The following is a 23,872-nucleotide window of genomic DNA, read 5'->3' as shown; positions in this document are numbered from 1 at the left end:
ACGGGCCACATCGCCTCCATTGTCCCCGATGGTATGAAGTTGACAACGGGTGAGGTTATCAAGGTAGACGCGTTCATTTGCGCTACTGGCTTTGATATCAGTTTTTTCCCAAGGTTCAAGGTCACCGGCAGAGACGGAACAGTACTCTCAGATCATTGGGCCCATAAACCTGAGGCATATCTTTCGGTGGCGACGAGCAACTTCCCAAACTACTTCAGTAAGCTATGCCACGTTATCGCTTCTTTTGCTACTAGTGCACACTCCGGTCACAAATGCTAACGCGACGACTTTAGTGTTTCTTGGCCCCAATTCGCCAGTTGGACACGGCTCCGTCCTGCCCATCATCGAGCATAACACCAAGTATTTCATCAACTTTATGAAAAAGATTCAAACGCAAAACATCAAGTCCGTTTGTCCCAAGCCCGAGGCCATTCGAGACTTCAACAACCACACCACCGAGTTCATGAAGCGGACCGCGTGGGCCACCCCATGCCGCAGCTGGTTCAAGAACGGAACCGTGGACGGGCCCATTGTCGCCTTGCACCCTGGTGGACGGATTCATTGGTTCCACATGCTCCAAGATGTGCGGTACGAGGACTGGGACTTTACCTATCTGACCAATAACAGATTTCAGTATTTGGGTAATGGTTTTTCGACCAAAGAACTGCCAGGCATGGACAATGCGTGGTATTTTGAGGATCCAGAGGAGGGTTACAAATCTTACTAGCCAGGTTTAAAAGCTTTAGCCTTGTATGTAGACCTTTATAGAAGGACTGGCCGGGTGTTACAATGAAAGTCATTGAGAAAGGTTTGAGATCAAAAGGACCTTGATTGTTCCAGCGTCCTGACACTCATGGTCATTATTTTCGTGTGCCCCATCGAGCCAAACTACGACACTGGGTATTTCAAATTCACCAGTCTCCAGTCACGCTGTTGTTCTCCCAATAGATCTCCTCATTTTCTCTACCTCTAACCACCCACCATTCCTAATTTTCGTAGGTCAGCCCATGTCGCTCTAAGAAAAAACCACGCGCACCAATGTGGATTTCTTCAACAAGTACGTACCTCCATTCGGGGCCAGGGTTGTCGCCGTGACGAAACTGGCGCGTCCGCTGGTGATCCAAACCAGACACTCGGCGACTTCTTCCGGCATGCCGGTCCGCTTCAGCGCCATCTCCCTGACCATTTCGTCCAAGTTGGTATCGTCTTCTTCGGGGACCTCTCCCAGCATCGGCGTTTTGATCACTCCAGGGCAAATAGCGTTCAACCTGATCCCACTTTTTGCGTAGTGCAAGCCGTCGCTCTTGGTGAATCCGATAATGGCATGCTTGCTAGCACAATATGCCGGCAAGTTGTCATAGACGCGCAGCCCCGCCATCGATGCGACGTTGGCGATGGCTCCACGGGCAGGAAAATGGCTGTCTGGTGCTTTCAAGGGCTCTTGTTTCAACATCTGCGTGATCTGCGCTCGCTGACAGAGCCACATGCCCCGTGTATTGACCGAGAACTGTTTGTCCCATTGGCTCAAAGAGTACTCGGTGGTGATTCCAGGAAGGAGTATGCCGGCCACGTTGCAGGCATAGTCGATGCGGCCAAAGGTATTGACCACAGACTGAACAAGAGAGTTGACGGAGGATTCCGAGGTGACATCTAGAAACGAACATGGGATGTTCAACCTTGGGTGCTCAACAAGAGACGTACACATTCTGGCCGTCTTGAAGCACCGGCTTCTCGACCAACCAGACTGAATTTAATCCTTACTAGACTTACCCGTAGGTATGGCGACGACCTCCGCGTCCTTATATTCCGACTGGATTTCCTCGCGGGTTTTGTTGAGTGCTGGAGCCTGGATATCTCCAATGGCTATCCTACGACATCCTTCTTTTGCAAAAAGTTTGGCTGTGGCCCGACCGATGCCTGTGAAGAATTGTTTAGGTCTGGGACAAACTATACAGGCATTGTACCGTCTTTACCTGAAGCTGCGCCGGTAACGAGAGCGACCCCGGGAAAATGCATTCTGAAAGTCGAGCAAAGCCTTCAATGCTACCTCTGCACGATCCGAGATTTGCTCAGAGAATATGGGACGGGCAGTATGGAATGGGCAGTAATGGAATGAGCACAGGATATGTGTCGTCTACGGCCACAAAAGAGCTCAACTTGTTGGAGGACTAGCAATGTCGTCTCCTCTAGGCGTGCCAGAGACACTTGGGGCTCCACGCACAAGTCGGTAATAGTTTACAGCCACGGCGCGTTCGGGCTGCTCGCCCAAGAATGCCGCTCGAGGAGATGCTCGGCAAGCGCACGGTCCGTTTTCCCGTCTGCAGACGCACAGCCACTCACAAGACTTTGCCAGGACGGGGAGTCAGACGGGGAAAGGTTCCTGACGCGTCCAGGGCGCCCTTTGAGACAGGGCACTCTGTGAGCTTCTACAGTCGTTGAATCCTCTCCAGTCCCTGGAAATACTGCTCGAGCCATGGACAGCCCCCAGCGACGGAGAGCGAAGTGTTGGCGCAGAGTCTCCAAGCATGGACGATAATTACTGACTCTGCTAATATATGCTATGGAAAACAGTGCTTCAATTTTCATGCGCGGATCCATGCCACGGAGCGTTGTCTACTTGTACCGCCCATGTGAGTTCTGGATACTGTTTCGAAAAGGCCGGTTTCATGGTCCAATTTTCCAGCTTCCTGATATGTTTCTTGAAAGAGCGGCTCAGGCGGAGATTGCCTGATGCTTCATGTACATATGTCATGTCTTGGTTGTGTGGCCAGTTGATGTTGAGGCTGCTACAGAATACAGGGGTCAACAGGTGGAAAGGGTATAACCGGTGTTCGAATGTGAGCTTTTCGCGTAGATGGGGCCAGGGAAGAGCATCGATGTAGATCGGGTGGCTGACTTGACACTGCAAAGGACATGGACGGAACCACGGCGGCATCTCGTTGAACGTCTCTTCTGACGGATAGATGCGGTACTGTTGAACCATCAATACCATATACACATAAAGCAATTGAACCGCGGCGGGCCGGGAGGGTTCGAGGGGGATTCGATTCTGGCTCACCTTCAGATGAACGAAATTCAGCCAAAACATGGCCAATTTTTCCGGAAGCTCGAAATTCCATTGAGTGATCGGGGCGTTTAAAAAGTGAGTGAGAGAATCTGCTGTGCCTTGGCTCGTCCTAGGATCTAGGATGCTGCGAAGTTCTGGATCCTCTGGCATGGACATGGAAAATTCCATCAGGTGATTTTGATGCTCATTGATACACTTGATCAATTTCGCGTCCCAGATATTGGTGGCAGCACAGTTTTGAGGGGTTGGAAATCCTTTTTCGGGCCACAGCGGTCCGGGAGGGACATAGAAGGCATCCAAGGACGGAGTTCCATCTTCCCCTGGTCAGTGTTGCTGCCACTCCTGCGAATAATGCGTGCAAAACAGGAAAGGCAACCTCCATGCGTGGACTCACCTGGATTATGCTGCCCAAGGCTGCTGGTGGGTCCCCAGATATTCGCTGTCGTCAAGGAACCCACAGATGTCTGGGGGACGGTCAGGTCATATCAGCAGAGAACTTTGAGGAGACTGACACGGGAATCCAGTACTAGACCATGTGTAGCCGGCGGGAGTGTCGTAGAAGTGTGTGACGAGGGTCCGATGTCCCCCACCTGCATGTAATTATGGTTGAAGTCGACCATGGGCTCGGCGTCACCGTTATCGGGGCAGCCAGGTGCGGTCGAGGCATTGTCAATCTGAGCACGTTTTCCAACTTCTACAACACCCAGAATCGCGGATTGACGTTGAACGGTAGGACCTGCACTGGTTGCCTTCTCCCTCAACACCGCTCCAGTCAGTGGACATGTCGGTTTCAGTGAGGTCGAGGCCGGGCTGGCGCTGGATCGTCCGCCGTCATGTGGATGGGCAAGGGTCGCTGAGAACAAGTGATGTGCTTCTGCGGCATGGTCTCCGCCAGAATTTGTGTCCGATACTCTTGTAGCAATCTGGACAACTGCTTGTAACTTGGTCTCTAGGGAATCCACTTTCTGCCGCAATTCTTCGTTCTTCTTCGAAAGATCCGAGATGCATGTTGGCGATTCCAGCTCGGCGAGTCTCTCCTCCAGGCTGGCAATGTACTTCTTGGTGCGTTCACGCGCGTTTCGCTGGGACTCCCGGTCTTGCCTCCGCTTGCGCTCGAGCTGTGCTCCAGTGCGCCTCGTCGAGCTGCGACTCGTGCCACCTCCATTGCATACACTGCCAGTGAAGGAGGATGCAAATCGAGGGGGGGGCTTAAGGGAGCCGGTGATGGGCGAAGGCGCGTCCATGAAGAGCAGAGAATTCTGGGAGGGTCAGCGTATTTGACTGGAAGCTAGGCCGTAGGGTGGTGTCGGCGGAAAAAGGGGGCGGGCCTGAGGCCGTAAGAGAAGTCAAGGAAGCATTAGAAAGATGACGGTCAAAGGAGTTGGAGGAGTGAGGCAACTAGTTAATGAAGACTTTACGACAGCACGAGGGGATGTATTCGGTCGAAGAACATCCGTCCGACTCCACCTGCAAGTACGAGCCGGGGTTCTGGGGGCGTCGACAGCAGAGCTTGTGTGGGGCAACAGCTCCCCCTTCCCCCAGATCTCGGTTCGTTCTAGCCATTCAATGGGGTTATGCTACCACTATAGCCTAAATTGACTTTCTTCAGCCAGCGTGGGAGCGCCAAAAGAGGCCTAGAGAGGAGACCTCCGTCGCGACTACTAATCTGCCAAGTGTTTCCCACCATGCTGTCCTTCGCGTATGGCCTTCAAGCGTGCTTGACTTCTTTCAACTGTGCTTCAATCTGGGCCTCCATCTCTTCCTTCTCGTCTTCTCCCTGGCAGGTGAGGTGAATGGCAACATCATCCCCGAATATCTCGCTAATCTCCTCTAACGATAGTCCTTTGGTCTGGAGTCCACGTCAGTGGCCAGATGCAAAAGAGGTTGTCTGGGGACTTGGAGTACTGACCTCGGGGAAGTAGAAATAGATGATGGGTATATTGATGGTCGTGAGAACGACGAAGAGGATGTAATATCTATATCCAATCGTCGCAAAGGCAGTCGGGGCAGCCTCTAGGTAGGGGATTGTGGTCAAGAACAAGGTGCCCACCGACCAAGCCATGCCTCGCGGTCGAATGTGGGTTGGGAAGATCTCGGAGGCATACACGAAACTGTTGGCGTCGATGCAGCACCCGTAGCTTCATCAAAGAATCAGCCAAACGGCCTACACCGGCGGAGGCAGATGTCACTCACAATATCAAATGCAAGAAAATGAAAAAGAGGGCGACGCTCAGTCCTCCATGATTATCCGTGCCAGCGTAGTAGCGGACCAAGATGGTCTCAGTAATCAGAGAAACGAGCATGCCACTCAGTCCCGTGATGAAGAGAGCCTTTCTCCCCACCCGGTCGACCAAGATGGCATTGATCCCATTTCCGAGCGCGCCCAGGGTCACGTAGACCCCGGACAAGAGGAGAGGCATGTGCCCAGTCTGTCCCAGACCCTGGTAGATCAAGACGCTGTAGTCTGTTTCTTTTCTTAGTCCAGATGTTCAACAACGCCGCAGGCAATGTATCCTTACTGTATATCACCAGGATGCCAGACGACTCGTTGCTGAAAAAGGTGAAGAAACCACAGATCATTCTCTTGCGATAGCTGGGCTTGCGGAAAAGGTCCCATATGGTCTCGTGCTCGAAGTACTGCCTGTCGTTGTCCACTTGACGACACATTTGATAAAACTCTTTGCGGGCATAGACTTCTTCAGGATCGGCGGGATTGTAGTGAAGCTTTGCCACAATGGCCCACGCCTCGTCTCGGCGGCCTTTGAGGATCACTAAGAGCAAAAGAGGTCAGAAATGTCGCGAACGCTGCAGACTGAGAGAGAGGACCTACGCCATCGAGGGGACTCGGGAATCCAAGGGAAGACAGCCAGGACCATCAACGGCCAGAAGCACACGACGGACAGTGGAAATCGCCATTGAAAATCTGAATTTGCCGAAAAATAGCAGCCGTAGCCGACCCAACCGGCAAACATGTAACCTGCCACAAGAACAAAGCCTGCGCTTGGTTAAGAAGAAGACTCTAGCGTAGACAAGCGAAGCAATCCTACCGTGCTGGCCAACCAAGAACCCTCGACTGGCTGGAGGCGATATCTCCGCTTGCATGATGGGAATTAGTGTCACCAAGTTTCCTGAGCATAGGGTGTCAGCGTCGTTGCAAATGGATGTGACAAGCTCCTGAGCGCATGCGGCGAGCTTCAATAGGTACTTACCCACACCGTATCCAGTCAGCCACCTCGCGAAGAGAAACATGCCAATGGCGGCCGACCCAGCCTGCAAAGCCGACCCTACCAGCGAGATTGTGGTGGCGATCAGTAGGGCCTGCTTCCGGCCACAAGCATCACACATCCAGCCCATGGTCCAGCAGCCCATAAAGGCACCAGCCGAAAATAGGCCGCTTGTGGCTCCCAGAATACGGTTGGTATACGCATGGTTGGGACCCTCTGCCGATGCAGATAGTCCGAAGTAGCTGTAGAAGCCAGCCTGTCGTCATCATGCACAGTCAGCGAATCTCATAGCGTGACACACGGTGCTCTCAAAACTCACTTGGCCAATTGTGGTGGAGATGATGCTGAAGCAGTAGCCATACGACAACGACCCCAGACAAAGTGCGAAAATAATCTGGCGGGGAGGTTAGACATCCATTTGACGGGCCACGGTCAGGGATGCTAGACTGACCGCGAGATTGTAACTCGAGTAGTACGCTTGTAAAGTCGCCATGATGTTTGGGTGGGCATCTTGTCAGCATCCGCGCGCAGGTTTGAACAAACCTTTTTGACGCTTTCCAGGATTCAGGGTTGGGGTCCCCGCCACGGCTGGTTTCCCCGGGTTCGGAGCCAGTTCCGCGATGAAGCTCAGAGCTGAAGCGCATCTCAACTCTATCCGTGAACCTCACAATGGATGTTCCCGCGTCAGACTGGGTCTACGAGCCCGGCGTTGAAACACAAGTGACTAATCCCAGGCTTTCCGCAAATCATCCGAGAAGCAACTGTTCCAGACCATCTTCAGACAGGCTCTCCAGCTGCTCCCTCTGGAACTTCGCATCATCTTCCAGGCTGAGAACCAGCTTAAACCGACCCCACGGGGAATAGTAGGCTTGTCCACAACATCACCGCTGGTGTTTGTAACCGCGATTCGGGCTTCAAATGGGTTAGCTCATCCATGACATAAATACATACTCGCGTCTCCAACGCCTATCCCGGCCACCGCTAGTGTCGGCCCCAGCAGGATCTTGTGCTGAGTGCTTCGGTATCCTTGGAATCCTTGACAGCTTGCGGAAGGTATTTCACGGAGCATTTCAGCGCCTGTCAGGAAAAGATATCAGAGATTAGATTGGTACCCTGGTATGCCCGACGTAGGCTAGGATTGGAGCGCCGAAGCACACGTGCGTGATAGGAGATCGTAGTCCAGGAGTCTGGTGAACGGCACAGTACATCCAGTCCCGAAGCAGCATGTACGGCGGAAGACACTGTGCTGGTATTCAGAGGGCTTCAATGGGCATCGCAATGAGCGGCAAAAGCTTGTTATTTACTAGGAGTCCGCGACCAAGAGGCGCATTCACGAAGTCAAGCAGGTAGGCTTCCGGGAAGCACGTGTAGAGGTGCATCATCTTGGCTGTGTCGATGACCCTTCAGCAGCCAACGGCAATGAGAGCATCGGGCCTGTAACCCTTAGGGAACTGAACGGCTTCAAGTATGCTAGCGCGAGCAAGGTTAGTAACTCAATGAAGAGTGTCAAGACGCAAGGCTACACTTTCGAGGAATCTCTGGCTCCACCACTACCGTGTTAAAAACTGTGTAGTTGATATCCTCCTGTCCTAAAGCCTGATGGATTTGGTGCATACAACGTTGAAGTCTGTAACGACGCACACCCCTGCTTTGCCTTCGTGTTGTTCACATCCCTTAGCCGTGGTTCCCGGCCCAAGCGAAAGCTTGACGTGGCCATTCCAAACGCGGATTTCTTTTGCTTGGGCACCGCGATTACCTTGGCTAATCTCGGCGCCGAGGCATGAAACCACTTGCCATGGTGATGTGCCAGTTCGAATGGCATTCACAAGTTGGCGCGTCCTTGAATTGGACTGTTAGAGGAGACGTCGTGTCACAGCAGGCCGCAGAAGGTGCAACTCGAATTGCCACAGACATTACTTGAGTGGTCGTTCGAAACTAACGCTCAATACCCTCAGTCTATTGAGGATGATACTGATAACATTGTAGGTTAGAAGTCGACAGTGAAAGGCTGTGAGCGATAGTGACGCCGCAAGTCAGTGCAGGCTTTCCGCGAGGCTTTCTATTTGCGCGCCTCGGCTGACAACCGGTTTCATTGGAGAGCCAAGGCACGGCGATAGTGCCTCGAAGCCGGTTGGCCCATCGCCCGCTTGTGCACACAAGTATTTCTTTTCCCGAGGTCCTCTCCTCTCTGATGATCTCGAGTCGAACGGAACCGTGACAAGGAGTCCTGCAAGTCTATACACCGACTGAGACACCAGAGCAAGTGCATCTTAGCTTGACGTGGCTATCTCAACTCAAAGTTTACTTTGTTCTATCTTGCTCTCACTAGCAAGGCGAGACCGGCTTCCGAGATCCGTAATTTTGGGTCTTCCACGGAAGCTCCTCTTGCCTGCGACATGGAGACAAAATTCCACGCTCCTCCCCCTTCGAGCTCAATCTTCAGTCTCTCATATCCAAGACCCCATGTACTGTTGATCACGATCCAACGCGAACGACAAATGAATTCCATACCCCTGCGGGGTCACTGGGAGGGTGAACTAATCGCTCAATGGTTCGACAACGAGCCTCATCTGCGAGGGGCTGTCATCACAGGGGTTGGCAGCAAAGCCTTCTGCTCAGGTCAAGACCTGATCGAGCAGGAAAGCTTCACTCACGCGCCGCCCCATCCTAAAGAGAGAAAGTTTGCTCCGTCCGGATTTTGTGGGCTAAGCAGGAGAATTGGGAAGAAGCCAATTATCGCCGCTGTAAATGGTTATGCGCTTGGAGGCGGTTTTGAGATTTGCCTCAACAGGTGAGTTCTGAGGTATTTGTCCTTGGGGATTTGCAGGATGTTGACACGCTTCCCACAGTGACCTTGTGGTTGCCTCTCCAACAGCCTCTTTTGGATTACCAGAGTCTTCTGTCGGCGTCTATGCAGCGGCTGGAGCACTCCCGCGGATCGTGCACATCTGTGGCATGCAAGCTGCGGCAGAGATCGCGCTTGCAGGGCAGCGCCTGATGGCCAAGGAAGCAAGGGATCTTCGCTTGGTCAACATAGTCGCCAAAACGCCAGAAACGATGTTGGAAGAAGCTTTGGCATTGGCAACAAGGGTCGCCAACATGTCACCAGATTCGACAATTGTGACCCGCGCAGGTCTGAGAGAGGCATGGGAAACGTCCAGTGTGGAAAGGGCCTGTCAGTTGACAGCAGACCGCTACGAGGAGCTGTTATTGCGGTCTCCAAACCGCACCATTGGCCTGCGAGCATTCAAACAAAAGACAAAGCCAGACTGGGTAGCTTCAAAGCTCTGAAAAGCAACCACGCCTCACACGAGGATCGCACAATCGTCTGCGGAAGGAACTTTCTGAGCTTTTGTGGGGTAACCTACGTCTCGAAAGGTAAACTTGTCATGTTCCATGCCGAGTCATGAAGCCACCAGTCATCTTCTGTAGTCAGGGTAAATTCCAAGTTGGCAAAATCACTCCCCTCGATTGGTACAGGCGGGCTCTTTGCCGTTTGGGAGCTAAGGTTGACTGGGACTGGGTCATTCGTTAATAGACCGGTCGTGCTTTCGGGCACGCTTCTCGGCGACGTGACAGGTACCTTTCCTGGGAAGATGCTTCCCAGGGGCGTTTGCTCGATGAAATGAATCAGACTTGACTTCATCCTTATAGTGACTGGGTAGTGTTTCTCAACCGCTTCGAGAACTTCGTACAGCGAGCGAAGCCATCGCACCTCGTCTTCAAATGACAGAGATCTTTGTTGCATTCGAGCAATGTGTGACGTGAGGGCCACAGCTGCCACATACACATTGTCCAGCATGACCGTGATGATGTTTTCGAGCCCAAAGATGCGTCTGTACGAAAGGATCATTTTCGCTATCCGTACCGCATTGTCGTGGACAACAGTGTAAAGATGGTCCAAGCTCTTGGGTTGAGCCTCATTCCTTCCTCGAGAATCGGACTGCCCAGCCCTGATGATGGCACGGTGCAGCGTTACCTGTAACCCAAAATACTGCATGTGAGGGGCGTATGCCTCCGCGTCAAGCTCGTCGATGCGCGCATCGTCGAAGGCGAGCTCGGCGGGCACGCCGTCAAAAACAGCTCGCAGATTGATCTCGTGCGCGCACAAACGGAAGCTCGCGTTCCATTGGTCCTTACGGAGCCCCGTCGGTGAATTGAGTATTTCGATGATGTCCTGCATCTGCATGCAGAGTGCCACCCACATGTAGAGAGGGCTGCTGCAGGTCCCGTCCCCAATCACACGTCGTACGGCGGCAATCACGGGCGACGAGATCGAGTTGGGTCGTCCGAGATATAGACTCCACAGAGTTGCATAGACAAATGTCCCAAGAAGCAGGGTGTCCCTGAGCTCTGCTTCGCCGGGTGGAATTGCATCCTTGTTGATGGCGTCGGAGTATTCTACATGTAGGGCAAGGTCGATCAACAATCCTGTTGCGATTACTGCGTTGCTGCGGTTAGCGGGGTCACCGGCATCTTGAGTGCTTCTTACTCACAATTGTACGTCCAACCGAGCCTTGCCCGTCCTCTTGTTGCTTCAAAATCGCTCATCAACAGGAAACTTTGCAGCGAGGCAATATTGGGCCGCTCGATCTCTGAAGGGATCAAAACTTTAGCTCGCTCGGCGTATAATCTGCCCAACTTGCGCACCGCGCTGGAAGTACTATGTCGTGTGGCGGCAGCTAAAATAGCATCTCTCAGGAAGGGAGAATAGTACTTCTGTCGGCCACCTTTGCTGCAATCTCTCGTGAAAAGGCCTTCGGAGACGATTATCTGTGAATTTGGCTGAATGTTAAAGAAGATACGATACAGCGCCTTGTGCAGCTGGGTAGAGTCCATGTTCAGGGTGCTTCCATTTTGGAAATCGGTATCCGGACGTAAGAGGCCGGCGTTGGTCTCGGGTGAGTGGATGTGGAATTGCGTGGTCGAGCCGTAGAAGGCGATGTCATTCGTGTCCTTGTCCCGAAGGATCCGAGGTCGTCCTTCTTCAATACCGGACATTTGGACGTCGTGGATCGAGCCAGTGTGTGTCGCCATCGTGGACACTTCGTGTGGCAAGGGAGTGATATCAGCCATCGGCGGCACGGTGGGGAGGTCAGGTACCGCATATGATATTGGGCCATGCGTCAATACCCTGGTATTCGCGAGCCGGTCCACAGACGTACTGCCCGATTCGTCGCGATTATGACCCATGTTGTATTCCGAGACCGATCCGCGTGACTCTGTCTGCCTGTTCGCAGTCAGCTCGGGGTCGATTTGAGCAAGCTCAAGTGCCGTCGCCCGTGGGTGAGCAACGAGTCCTTGGTGGTTGAACAACTTTTCCGTCATAGCATTGCCATCTTGTCTCTCGTCGATGCCCTGACCCTGCTCGTCCTCAAACGTTTCTTGAGAACCATGGGCTCTCGTGCTGTTTTCGGCGGTAGCAGATTGAACCATGGCCACCTGCTGAAGTTCTCCGGCTGCATTGTCGACCATCATGGGAACATGAACTGCCGAGAGCATGGTTCCTTCGTTCGATACTTTTTGAATCATGCCTTCCAAGGAGCGAATGCGCTCCTGCATCTCCGACAATTTTTTATGTTGTGATGCACCGTGCCTGGGCCTGATATCAGTCCGGCCCAAGTTGCTCCGTCACAAACCACATCAACCTAAGCCTAGGTTCCAGACTCACCTTCTGCGATCGGCATTGCGGTCAATGGTACATGGCGTATTGGAAGACCGACAAGGAGTACATTTCGTACCCGGAGTGATCCTCTCAGCGTCGCACTGCCCGACTTAGATCAGTAAACCATCTCATGTCGTGTGCGGATCGGGATTACGGCATCTCTCATGCCCAACCCTCAGCAGCTGGCCTAGCTGACCTTTATTTTGCGCTGGCGACAATTCGCGCATACGAGTCGGGCGCGAGTCTTGTTCCGTGGCCCTTTTGCAGCGGTGTCCGGAGTTTCTCGAAGCCCGACCACTTCCTGTGGGCTGGGAGACGGCTGATCCATTGTAGACGCGAGACAGGTGAATGGGAAGAGGAACGAGGAGTCCAGCGTGATGACACCGCCGACATTCAGGGCAAGTGGTTACACGCTGGGATGGCAGCGGTAGAGGGAGAATCGCCAGTAGATTTCGCTCCCTCTCCTCTCCTTTTCTTCCCCGCAGTCAGCGTGGGATTCAGGTGGCAAAGAAAGATCGGGGTCCCCACGGTGGGAGACAAAAACACTTTGAGTGGCCCTAGCTGGGTTGAGTGTTGTGGGCTTGTCCAACTACGTCCAAGCTGGTCAAACACGAGGTGACTTATTGGTTCTTGGGCGTTCCACCAAGGAATGGTGTCTGGCCCAAATTCACTGAACGGGAGGGATGGCACTGGGCTGGCCGTGGCAAAGGACTGGCTAGTTCGGAGTCGAGCTTGACCCGACAACTGGACTAGAGGGGGCCAATGTGGAAAGGTACGTAGCATTTAGTGCCCGGGTCGTCCGCCCAACTGGCCCAGACTTCGGCACGGCTATGATATTTCCGTCCCGTCCTCGACCCCTGTGGTCCGCGTTCGGCCGAAGACACGGTCGGCTATTGATTGCCGCGCGATGCTCACGGAGGGACGCACAGATCTCTCAGAATGTCCGGTCCCAGAACGCCCTGGCTCTCGACACACACCTCACTTTCCAGCCAGATTGTCAAGCTGTTTCTGAATATTTGCATGGTAGCGGTCGATGCCACCAGGTCGAGCCATCACAGTCAACAAGTCATCTGCACAGTCAATCCCTTTGGGCAGCTCGCAGGATAGATTTCTCCTAAACAGACATTGTCCAGGACCTGCCTCCTCAAAAGTATAGGTGATGGTGGTGATTCCGTCCACTCCACCCGTTCCATCCGGAAGCTTCCCAATTCCATTGGTCTGCTGGATCACCCATTTGAATGGCCGCACCGCGGTGATCAGCGTCCATGTCGAGTGGTAGGTGTTTGGGGGCAGGGTCACCTTCTCCGTCCAAGTATAGCCGACCTTGAGAGGCAGATCCTTGTGCATCTGATGCTCCGCGACCATGCCGCCGCTGCCTTTGTAGTTCTGTCCCCATGTCGTCGGGTTGGTGGCATAGTCGTAGACAACCTCGCGTGGATGGGTAATCACATTTTCGGAGGTATTGCTCATAACACCCATCTTTGTTGTGGTCTAGAACACAGAATACAGAATCTGCTCAAAGGGTAGATGGATCGGGGTGCTTGATTGCCTCATTCCTAAATTATCCCTCAGTCGATGTTATATATCCCTATTCTTCGGCTGTGCGCACTTTGACTAGTGTCGCTGCAGTCATGATCGCCACTTTGTCAGTAGGTCAGTTGGTTCCTGACGTCGACCAAAGTACTCCTCTCTCCCAAAGTCGGTAATTGTTGCTTCACATTCTTGCTTTCCCCATCATCGGCCCGGAAATCTAGGGCAAACGATCGGCGGCATCTGGGTTCCCGACACAGTTACTGCAGCCGACGAGGTCGATCAAGCCTGGTCATAGCTGGTGCCCAAATAGCGGGCCATCTAGTAAAGCCTCGCAGATGGATTGTCATGCTACCAGCCATTGTGTTTCCTCCTGGCAAGAATGTTGAGCACGCTCGAGGTCGCTAAGCATAATTCCTCCCAGTCGTGCTGGGTTATCATCTCGGACAAGGTGTACGATGTGACGGATTTCTTGCACGACCATCCGGGGGGACCGAACAGTATTCTAAGATATGCTGGCAAGGTATTACACTCATTCCGACTGCGACTCTGTCTGACTTGTTGCGATAGGACGCGACAGAGGAATACGACACAATCCATCCTTCTGGCACCATTCAGCGACATCTATCTCTAGGTAAGAAACAAGACACAAAGAAAGACCTTTGCGCGAGAAAGAGCGGGCAATGCTGAGATCAAACCAGACAAGCACCTTGGACCTGTTGATAATACGACCCTGGCTTCAGAGCCTCGGAACGCAGAGGCTAGAGGTTCGACGCAGAACTCACCACCTTCCACCTTCAAGATGGATTCCAGGTCCGAGGAAACTCAAGGCCCACTCATTACTCATATTTCCGTATGCCAGAATCTGGATGATATCGAGTCCGTCGCGCGCCAGAGGCTTTCTCGCAAGGCTTGGGTGTACTACGACTCTGCCGCCGACAGCTTGAATTCGTTCATCACCAATCGACTTGACTGGGCCAAGATCTCGTTTCGTCCGCGCGTTCTTCGTAATGTTGCACGTGTGAACTTGACCCGTCGTGTTCTAGGCCATGAAGCCAGCCTGCCCTTTTTCATATCACCAGCGGCAATGGCGAAGCTCGGGCATCCCGACGGAGAGCTTTGCCTGGCACGGGGCGCCGCAGAAACGAACATAGTGTACTGTGCAAGTACGTATTCTTCTGTTGCTCATGATGAGCTGGCACCTTGCTTTGATCGGCGTGAAGGTCGAGGCGCGCTGAGTTTCCAGTTGTATGTACCGAAGAAGAAGGAGGACGCCAAAAAGCTCATTGAAATGGCCAAGAATTTGAAATGCAAGAGCCTGGTCATCACGGTCGACACCCCAGTCGTAGGGAAGAGGGAAGAAGATGACAGGTACAAGGCCAAGCTTGAAGTTCGGGAGGGTCGTGAGATTCCCAGGACGCCGGCTCCCGCGGAGGGTGAAGAGGCGCCGATCTTGAGAGGCTACCATTCATCCACAGTGGACTGGGAGGACATACGATGGATGAGGAAACAATGGGGCGCAGAACATGGACCGGTTGTTCTCAAGGGCATTCAAACTGCTGAGGACGCATATCTGGCGTCCTTGAACGGAGTGGACGCGATTTATCTGAGCAATCACGGAGGCAGACAACTGGATTTTGCCCCCAGCTCAATTAGAACATTACTGGAAATCCGCACTTTCTTTCCCCATGTCCTGGAATCGATGGACGTCTATCTGGATGGAGGCGTGAGGAGAGGGACAGATATCGTCAAAGCGTTGTGTCTGGGCGCTAGAGGTGTTGGCCTTGGAAGACCGTTCCTGTACGGTTTGAGTGCCTTTGGGACCGACGGCGTGGTCAAGGCAATTGAGAGCAAGTTGTCCACACATGAACGCAGAGCATTGACATCAGCTAACAATATACTAGTCCTGAGCGAGGAGATAGAGACGACAATGCGGTTGTTGGGTGTTACGGATTTGAACCGGCTTGGACCAACTTACGTGAACTGCACACGTTTAGCACAAGAGTTGCCGCCTGCAGACGTGGTAGATGTGGACGCTGTGGCCAGACGCATGTTAAAGCAGAAGCTATAAGTCTCCCGGGCCATTGGATTATGGCAGCTCTTCTATCCTCATTCAATCCATTTCTTACCCAAGAGATGGCCCAATCAAGCATTACAACTTTGCAAGTCCACTTTGAATGCCTTTACGGGCCGCTGCAACTTCGTTTGCCATCCCGCTCACAACGGCGCCGTAGTCGAACGTAGACAGAATGAAGTTCATGCCTTCGGCAGTGCGTTTGCCTGCGTGGTCTTCTCCCATGCCCATGCAACCAACGATTTTACCCAGCCTCTTCCCAGCAGCGCAGATCCTTTTCAAAGCGTCTAAAAACTCTGGCTCTGGCCCATCCACTGCTGCGGTCAAGCCCAGAGACAATCTCAAGTCCGCCGGACCGATAAAGCAGCCAGAAACACCCTCCAAGGCTAGTATCTCCTCAACATTGTCCAGACCCTCGCGCGATTCTATGATTGGGAGGATCGCGATCTCTCCTCGTTTGGCACGTTCAAAATAGCCAGCCATGCCTCCCTGAGGCCCGTCAGGGTGAGCCAAAGGTGCGTAAAGAGGCCCGAAACTCCTACGTCCTGCTGGTGGATAAATGGCACGATCCAATATCGCCCTCATTTCCTCAGCGTTATTGACCATAGGTATGATGATACCTGCACAGCCGCTATCCAATGCCCATTTGACCCATTCAACTCCGTGGGAAGGGATTCGGATGATGGGAAATCGTGTTCCTCGCGATACTTGGACGTAGGCATGCACCATTTGCGTAACAATATCCATGGTCATTGGCGCATGTTCCATGTCGATCATGGCGAATTCACTGTCTGCTTGTCCAGCAAGTTGAGCAATGGTGACAGAAGGAATAGTCACAACCGTTCCCACGAGAGGCCCCTTCTGAGATCTGGCCTTCTCCACAAATGATTTTGCGACTGCTGAGCTTGCTCTCGTGGAGCTGCTGGAGGCAACACCATACGACGCCATTCTGAGCCGAATGATAGGAAATTGGCGGGCAGAGCAATGGCGATTCTTGACGTGATTGATGGCGACAATGGTCAATTAAGGCTGGAGGTACGGAATGGCTGGAGGAAGTTCTCACATATGATTGTACCCTGTTGGCATCATACCCATTGCAGCCTCTTGAGCGAGGCACGGCAATGACCTTGCCTCCTTTGCGACGGGCTGAACGACAGAGCATTGCCGCATCTCGGATAAATTCCTCCCATTCGCATTCGCGCCAGCGAGTCACCCCTGAGAGCCCCACCTGTTGCTTCTTTCAGCTGGGGCCACCCAGGGACTGCCCTGCCCGAATGTAAGCTCTTGACTCGGAGCATGTGCCGTGCGAAAAATGTCCCAGCATTTGGACAAATAGTGCAGCGACACCCTGGCTCGGCCATCCCCTTTGCGCGAAGTTTTACCTTCAGCAAGCGGTTTGACGACAACCTTGGCTTAAGGTATCATTTTCATCACGACCTTTGGAAACCTAAAACCAACCGGACGCCATCTTTCATCATGGATGATGCTCAACCACACCCTGCTACACGGACGATGCAAGACGTCCTGGTCACCAAGCGCCGCGCTTATCAGTTGAAGACTGTTATTTTCATCATAGGGATGTCTTGGGGCTCACTTGCATATGGGTGGGTTGCCGCGACGTTGTTTGCTTGGAACACTGGTCAATATGCTAACTGCCATCTGTGAAGCTACATCGCATCAGTCATAGGTCCGTGTCACTACACCAATCTTCATTTACACCGTTGAAGATCTGCCGCGACAATGTTCCGTTGGAAATTCTATATTTACACTTCGCAGGTATAACATTGGGCCAACCATCTTTCCTGCAGTACATGGGTCTTCTTACACGGTCGAATGCATCCGCACTTATCAGCGCCATAACGTGCTTATTTTATGTCGGTGGCACTTTTGGTTCCCTTGCGGCGGCACCGTTGGCTGACCGTTGGGGGCGTAAAGTTGCCGTGCTCGTCGGTTCAGTTATCACTCTATTTGCAACAGCCCTGCAAGCTGGTGCGATCAACCCTGCCATGTTTATTGCTTCAAGGTTCATTGGCGGATTTGGGTAAGACATGTTGGGGTGGATTGGAACACCTAACGATGACATGGTGCTCTGAGTGCTGTACTGATTTCTTGTAGGTCAACAATTATCTTCGCCGCCGTGCCTGTGTGGATCACTGAGGTCGTGCCGCCGAAAGACAGGGGGATGCTCATCGACATCCATCCAATCCTGATTAATGTCGGCTACTGCATCTCATCCTGGATTGGCGTCGGATTTTATTTCTACGACGCTAAAAATGCACAGTGGCGAGCTCCTATCGCGATAGGATGCCTTTTCCCCATCCTCTCACTTGTCTGCGTGCCATTTGTTCCAGAGAGTCCCCGGTATCTACTGATGAAGGGCGAGGTGAAAAAGTCTTGGACTGTCATCAAAGACTTGCATTCTCGCCCAGAGGACGTGGACCACCAATATGCCACGGCAGAGTTTACGGAAATCAAAGAGCAAATTAGGATTGACCGGACACTAAAAACATCCTATTGGCAGATGTTGAAGCGCCCTTCGTACCGCAAGAGGGTGTTTATCGGATGTGGTTTGATCTGGCTCCTAGAGACATCTGGAACGTTGGTGATAAACAGTAAGTTGTATTCCTTCCCTTACAATAGACACGACCACCGCTAATATACTGTTCAAAGTCTACGGTACCGTCCTCTATCGTAGCCTGGGATATGGGGACTTGCAAGTGCTCTATTTCCAGGCCGGTTGGGTCACCATCGGCTTCACAATGAACACATTGGCAATTCTAGTTGTTGAACGTATGCCTCGACCAACCCTGATGTTTATCGGTTTCCTTGGATGTCTGGGCAGCCTAATAGGGGAAACCGCTATTCAGGCTCGCTATCTCGGCACCACCAATAAGTCGGCGTTGGCTGGCGGAGTTGCCATGCTCTATACGTTCGTGCTCTTCTTCGCCTTCTTCCTCGACGGCTCGACCTTCTTCTACATTGGCGAGATCTTCCCGAATCACCTGCGAGCACAGGGGATGACTTTGGCAATGTTGACCTTGAATCTCAGCAATGTTTTGTGGCAAAGCGCAGCACCGACGGCGTTGGAAAACATTGGCTGGAAGTTTTACCTCATCTTCATCATCTCAACCACTTTCGCCTGTGTGATTGTCCCTCTGACCTTCCCAGACACGAGGAACAAACCTCTGGAAGAGATCGGCCCGCTGTTTGGGGACGAAGCCGAGGAAATCGCTGAGATTAGAGGTACTGATCTTGTCGACGAACAAGGAGCAACGAAGCGCCCTGGGGAAGAATACGAGTTGGCCGCTGAGTCTTGAGGCATATGGCCCGGTATGGAGCGGATACAACGGGACGGCAGTTAGCAAACCCATTGCCATGATGTGGCAGAGGTCTCGCATACATACCAAAAACTGGAAGAACAAAGGAGCATACTTGACCCATGGGGTCAGGCACCTCACTTTCCTGGGCATAATTACATTCTCTCCACAATGGAGCCATAATTTGAGCCTATCGGCCTCCCCGGCTACGTGCACCCGAGAAAATAATCCGGATGTTGAGCTCGGTTATACATAGGCGAGCTCTGTTCCCAGGCAACAGAGCTAGTTGAGCCACGACAGCCTCGTCCAGATCCGCGGGAAGCGCCGTCTATAAGTCAAATGCTTCTACATGCCATAATTCTCTAAACCATCTTCGCATCACCGCGGTCAATACGTCTCTAGTCAATCTCTTCTCTCAGAAAGCATCACAATGGTGGCAGCATTGAACCCTAAAATTCTCAAGTTCACTCCACTTTCCGAGAGCTTTGTGGCGGAAGTGGAAGGACTGGACTTCAGAGCCCCAATACCTGAGCCTGTCAGAAATGAATTGCTGAACGGTCTCCACAAATATGGCGTTTTGGTTGCCCGCAAGACTGCCATCACAGACGACTCGATGATCGCGCTGGGTCGTCAGTGGGGCGAACTTGACAACATCACGGCGCACAAGAAGGCTGGTCGCAGAATGCGCCTTCCTCAGGATGAGATCTTCGACGTGAGCAATATCGACCCCGACGACAACATCATCACCCACGCAGATGCTCTTCGGATCTCCAGTGCTCGAGGGAATGCTCTTTGGCACGCCGACGGTGCCTACAATCCCCGCCGGTCAGGCATATCAATCCTCCGAGCCGTCGAGTTACCACCAAAGGGCTCGGGGGGAGAGACCGAGTTCCTGGACTCACGTAAAGCATATGAGGACCTTCCAGAGGAGACCAAGACGAAAATCGATGGCCTGGTGGGCCTCAATACTCTTCTGTGGAATCGCAAGCAAGCAAATCCCGACATGGATACGTTCAAAGATATTGATTGCACCAAGGTCCCGTTAGCCAAGCACAAGATTGCCCAGATTCATGAGCCAACGGGCCGAGGCAACCTTTACATTGGGTCTTACAATCACCATATCGAGGGTCTACCCACAGAAGAAGGCCGAAAGCTCATTGACGAGCTCATGGCTCATGTGACCCAAGACAAGTACAGATTTGCGGTACATTGGGAGAATCCGGGGGATGTGACCTTTTGGGACAACACTGCAGTGCTGCACCGTGCTACGATCGGCGACTACAACGGTAAATATCGTCGCGACATGAGAAGGATTTCGACATTTGATACCAGTTCCTGGGCATATGGAGAAAATGACCCTGCAACCTCGAAGCAAATAGGGCTGCAGTAGTCGCCGCCCGACATGAGTCGAGAGAAGAGCTTCCCAAGTCCTGCCATTCTGTGTAAACAGCCCAAGGTATTAGCATATATATTTTTCCTCCCAGGAAACACCCACCCTATGTAGGAATGTCAATAGCAATGAAATCACGAGAATCTCGGGGTCTTATATGTCTGGAATGTATGCCCTCGTATCTTGGCTGATATAGGCACCTGATTTCTTATTGCCTGAAGAGGACTTCTCAAGGCGAACAACTATGCTTTCTTTTCATAGCTAAAATTTAAGGGTCCACATCTGGGAATCTATTCTATGGTATCGACCTGGTAGTTTACGACTGATCCAGCATACAATACCGCCCAACTTGAGCAGCAAAGTCTTCGATCATAAAGCCTAGAAGATGGCCATGGCATTGGGGTGACTTCCCACACCACCTACAGGAAATTGATTAGTCCATGCCGTTTTGCCAACAGGAGAGGGGAAGATTTATACCTGGTACGTTGGCTGGGCTGCTCACGAAGAAGAAGTGGTATCTGCTGTGCCTTTTGCAAGTGGCGGCCAGTTTCTCCAGATTCCACATCTCCCCTATCGGGCAGCCCCAGCGAGGCAGGAGATAAAGATGATGATTCCATTCGAACGGCGTTGGCCATGATTCGAAAGCTGGAGAGTCCGCAGCCACGGCCGCGAAATAGTTGTCATGCAGAAAGTCCACCGTTTCCTCACTAACCTCCACGCCGACAAATTTATGGTCGAAAACGCCACCTTTGGCGATGCCTGCTCGCCCCGCCTGGTCGAGCTTCTGGTAAGCGTCGATCCAACCAGTACGGACGATCAAGATGTCGCCGTACTGGAAGGTTGTGCCTTGGGATTGCGCGCAGGCAACTAGTTCTTCCTTTGATATGGGGTACGTATCATTGGGGTTGTAGGTCTTCTTTTGTTGCTGCGCGTAGGACCAATAGTCGATCAAGACACCTCTCCCGACTACACCAGTGGTTAGTCGGAGTGTACCTCTATCAGAGGGCAGCAGGCTTCATCATACCAATTCCATGATCTGCCCAGGCGTGGGTGCCACATCGGGTAGTGTTCAAGATTTCGTCTTGCGTCAACTGATTGGCTCAGCTGGCGAGATTGCCCGACGGGAGCAATTTTGAGACTTACGTTGTTGTAAAAGATCACGCCATCACCGTGCGGAACACTGACCTGTGCGAGATGTCAGCGCTTCGCTCTGCCCGTGTCGTACGATTGAAGTCCCCTGACATGTCTAAAGCCGTCCCACTGCAGCACAATTAGTGTTGAAACTCTTTTGGAGAAGGTCTACTCGCCTGTGAACCAGACTGTGAGTTCATATAATACACGTCGTCGTTACCGCCAGGACCTAGACTTTTCACCTTCCAATTGAAAGGTTCTCGGCCAAACGCTGGAGGGTTGGGCAGATTCAAAGGCCAGCTAAGAGGCTGTCAGAGTCTAAAAGCAAGGAATCTGAGACGACATACTCTAGATTGATTGTTTCCCCATTTTCAATAAGTTTTGCTGCGGCCAAGCGACGACGTGGCGTCAGTAGATTGAGCCTTCCTAGCTACAAGGTACCGTCAGCACTACCGAAAGAGTTGTGACGAGCACGAGCACCTCATCGTCGGCCCCCCAGAACCACGCAGCCCCTTTCGGAGCACCAGGAATATCCGGCAGCTCAGAGCGCTTGGGCAGGTTATCAGAGTCTGGATCGAATCTCATCGTGTCAAGAGCGTCAGTCGTCAGCACAAGTTTCCAGAAGATGCTATTTAGGTGGTCGAATGAATGTGATATCAAGGCAACCTCTCTGCTGCAATGGGCGACCGGCCAATTAAATCCACCAGTTTTTCGGCAACCTAAGGCCATGTACCCGGGTGCGCGGTCTGGTGGTGCTTCCTGACAATCGCATTTTGACCTGATGCGGGCACTAGCCGAGGTCCAGGCACCTGATGGATCGGCTTTTTGAATACTGGATCCACATCCTCTACGGCAATATCAGACATTTTATGCGTGCTGCTCTCGCCCGGCAACCCAGCTCGCTTGGGAATCAAATGAGTAAAGTGAACGTAGTAGCTTCTTCAGCCTCTTTCTAGATGCACAGTGACTCGGAAACGTTTTCTCTAAAAGGTCAACCATCGTGATCATTGGTACATCGTTGAACAAATCTCTAGGTAGTCTTCGCGTTCATATGCGTCTTCAAACATCGTATTCTCGCTGTTCGTCAAGCCCATCAACAAGCCCGAGGTAGTGCGTCAGATCTCGACCATCCAAATCACGCATGGAAAAACCATTTCCTAGCCAATACCATGCATTATCATGTTGATATTGAATGTTGTAATCCTCGTATCGCGGTGAAGACATGAGTTCAATGCTGTACGTGCGCGTCAGCGAAGCTACAAGACTGTCATGCGGGATTGTAGTGGCAAGGAGAACCCTTACTATTGCAATCGAGTTCCGGGGTGCAGCATGATCCTTCCGTCGATCTTACCACCTTTGAACCAGCTGCGACAAGGCGCATCATAGACAGTGCGCTTGTTGAACAAATCGGCATGTGCAGCGTATTGATCAATGATCTCGCTCTTGGGCGTTATGCTTCTGATATCCTCCGCTTGTATCTTCCGGATCATCTTCATGATGTACGAGGCAAACAGTTCAATCATAGGCATCGCGCTCCCCTGTCCGAGCGGTCCGTATGGACCATAAAAGGTGAAGTAATTCGGCATGCATGGTGCTGCCACCCCCAGGTATCCAATGGGCTTTTTGGCGTACAGATCTTGCAGATTAATACCTCCAGCGACTATTGGAAACCGCGGAACCCATGATGTGTCAAAGCCTGTCGCACAGATGATCACATCGACCTCTTGCTCGACACCATCTGAATCAAGAAAGCCGTTCTCTGTGATATGTGTCAAGCCGCCGTCGTAATAAACGGTTACATTGTCTTCGATCAGGGCCTCCAGGTAGCCATTTCCGGGACTAGCATCTCGTTAGATCAGATCGCGAGGATTAGAGATCAAGTGAAGCTGATGCTCAGGATGAGACGTACGTAGGGCGTTTGCAACCCACGGGAAATGTTTTCGGGATAAGTGCCTCGGCAAGCCTTTCATGCCCGTTCAGTCGTTTCACCATTTCCTCACGCGCAAACTGGCATAATGTTGTGAGCCATTTTCTGTCGACCTCTCGATCGAGGGGCAAGATACCTTCAAGGCTGCCATAGAGTCCGGAGTATTCTTGTGGAACACATAGAACCCACGAACCATCTCGGCTTCAACCGCCTTCCTGTACTTGAGATAGTACTGGGGATCGTCCTTGAAGCGCTTCTTCTGTTCGTCTGAATCTGCACACGATAATAAGCTAGAGCACAGAGCAGAGGCCAGTGAGATGTTATTACATTCAAAATTTGTTCCGTTCTCTCCGGCATACTTTTGCGCAAATCCAGCGGTCATCCATGTGGGAGTTCGGGCCCAGGTATAGAGCTTCGACACCACTTTCTGGATGTTAGCGACAATCTGAATGCCACTCGAACCGTTGCCAATCACAGCAACTCTCTTGCCGTCCAGGTTTAGGCCCTCTGGAAAAGCCGCAGAGTGGGTCAAAATGCCTTTGAATGT

At 52.3% G+C, this 23,872-nt stretch overlaps 3 protein-coding genes across 3 annotated transcripts; 1 reads left to right on the top strand and 2 right to left on the bottom strand.

Annotated features, from left to right (window-relative positions):
- Nucleotides 1-969: 969 nt before the first annotated feature.
- Nucleotides 970-2,016, bottom strand: PV06_08223 (uncharacterized protein; the record flags this gene model as incomplete). The annotated part of the gene is made up of 4 exons (XM_016409534.1): nucleotides 970-986; nucleotides 1,066-1,650; nucleotides 1,771-1,917; nucleotides 1,974-2,016. 4 exons carry the CDS (start codon nucleotides 2,014-2,016, stop codon nucleotides 970-972), a joined length of 792 nt encoding a protein of 263 aa, XP_016259842.1.
- Nucleotides 2,017-2,575: 559 nt separating this feature from the next.
- PV06_08222 (uncharacterized protein) lies at nucleotides 2,576-4,311 on the bottom strand (the record flags this gene model as incomplete). The annotated part of the gene is made up of 3 exons (XM_016409533.1): nucleotides 2,576-3,381; nucleotides 3,462-3,531; nucleotides 3,580-4,311. The coding sequence occupies 3 exons, from the start codon at nucleotides 4,309-4,311 to the stop codon at nucleotides 2,576-2,578; spliced, it is 1,608 nt and encodes a 535-aa protein (XP_016259841.1).
- A 12,725-nt stretch (nucleotides 4,312-17,036) lies between these two features.
- Nucleotides 17,037-18,877, top strand: PV06_08221 (uncharacterized protein; the record flags this gene model as incomplete). Its single annotated transcript, XM_016409532.1, has 4 exons — nucleotides 17,037-17,164; nucleotides 17,248-17,601; nucleotides 17,676-18,172; nucleotides 18,231-18,877. 4 exons carry the CDS (start codon nucleotides 17,037-17,039, stop codon nucleotides 18,875-18,877), a joined length of 1,626 nt encoding a protein of 541 aa, XP_016259840.1.
- Between the last annotated feature and the right edge of the window lie 4,995 nt (nucleotides 18,878-23,872).

The sequence above is a fragment of the Exophiala oligosperma genome (assembly GCF_000835515.1).
Source record: "Exophiala oligosperma strain CBS 72588 unplaced genomic scaffold supercont1.8, whole genome shotgun sequence".
Classification (NCBI taxonomy): domain Eukaryota; kingdom Fungi; phylum Ascomycota; class Eurotiomycetes; order Chaetothyriales; family Herpotrichiellaceae; genus Exophiala; species Exophiala oligosperma.
The sequence above is the reverse complement of the archived record's forward strand: the minus strand, read 5'-3'. Positions and strand labels throughout refer to the sequence as shown.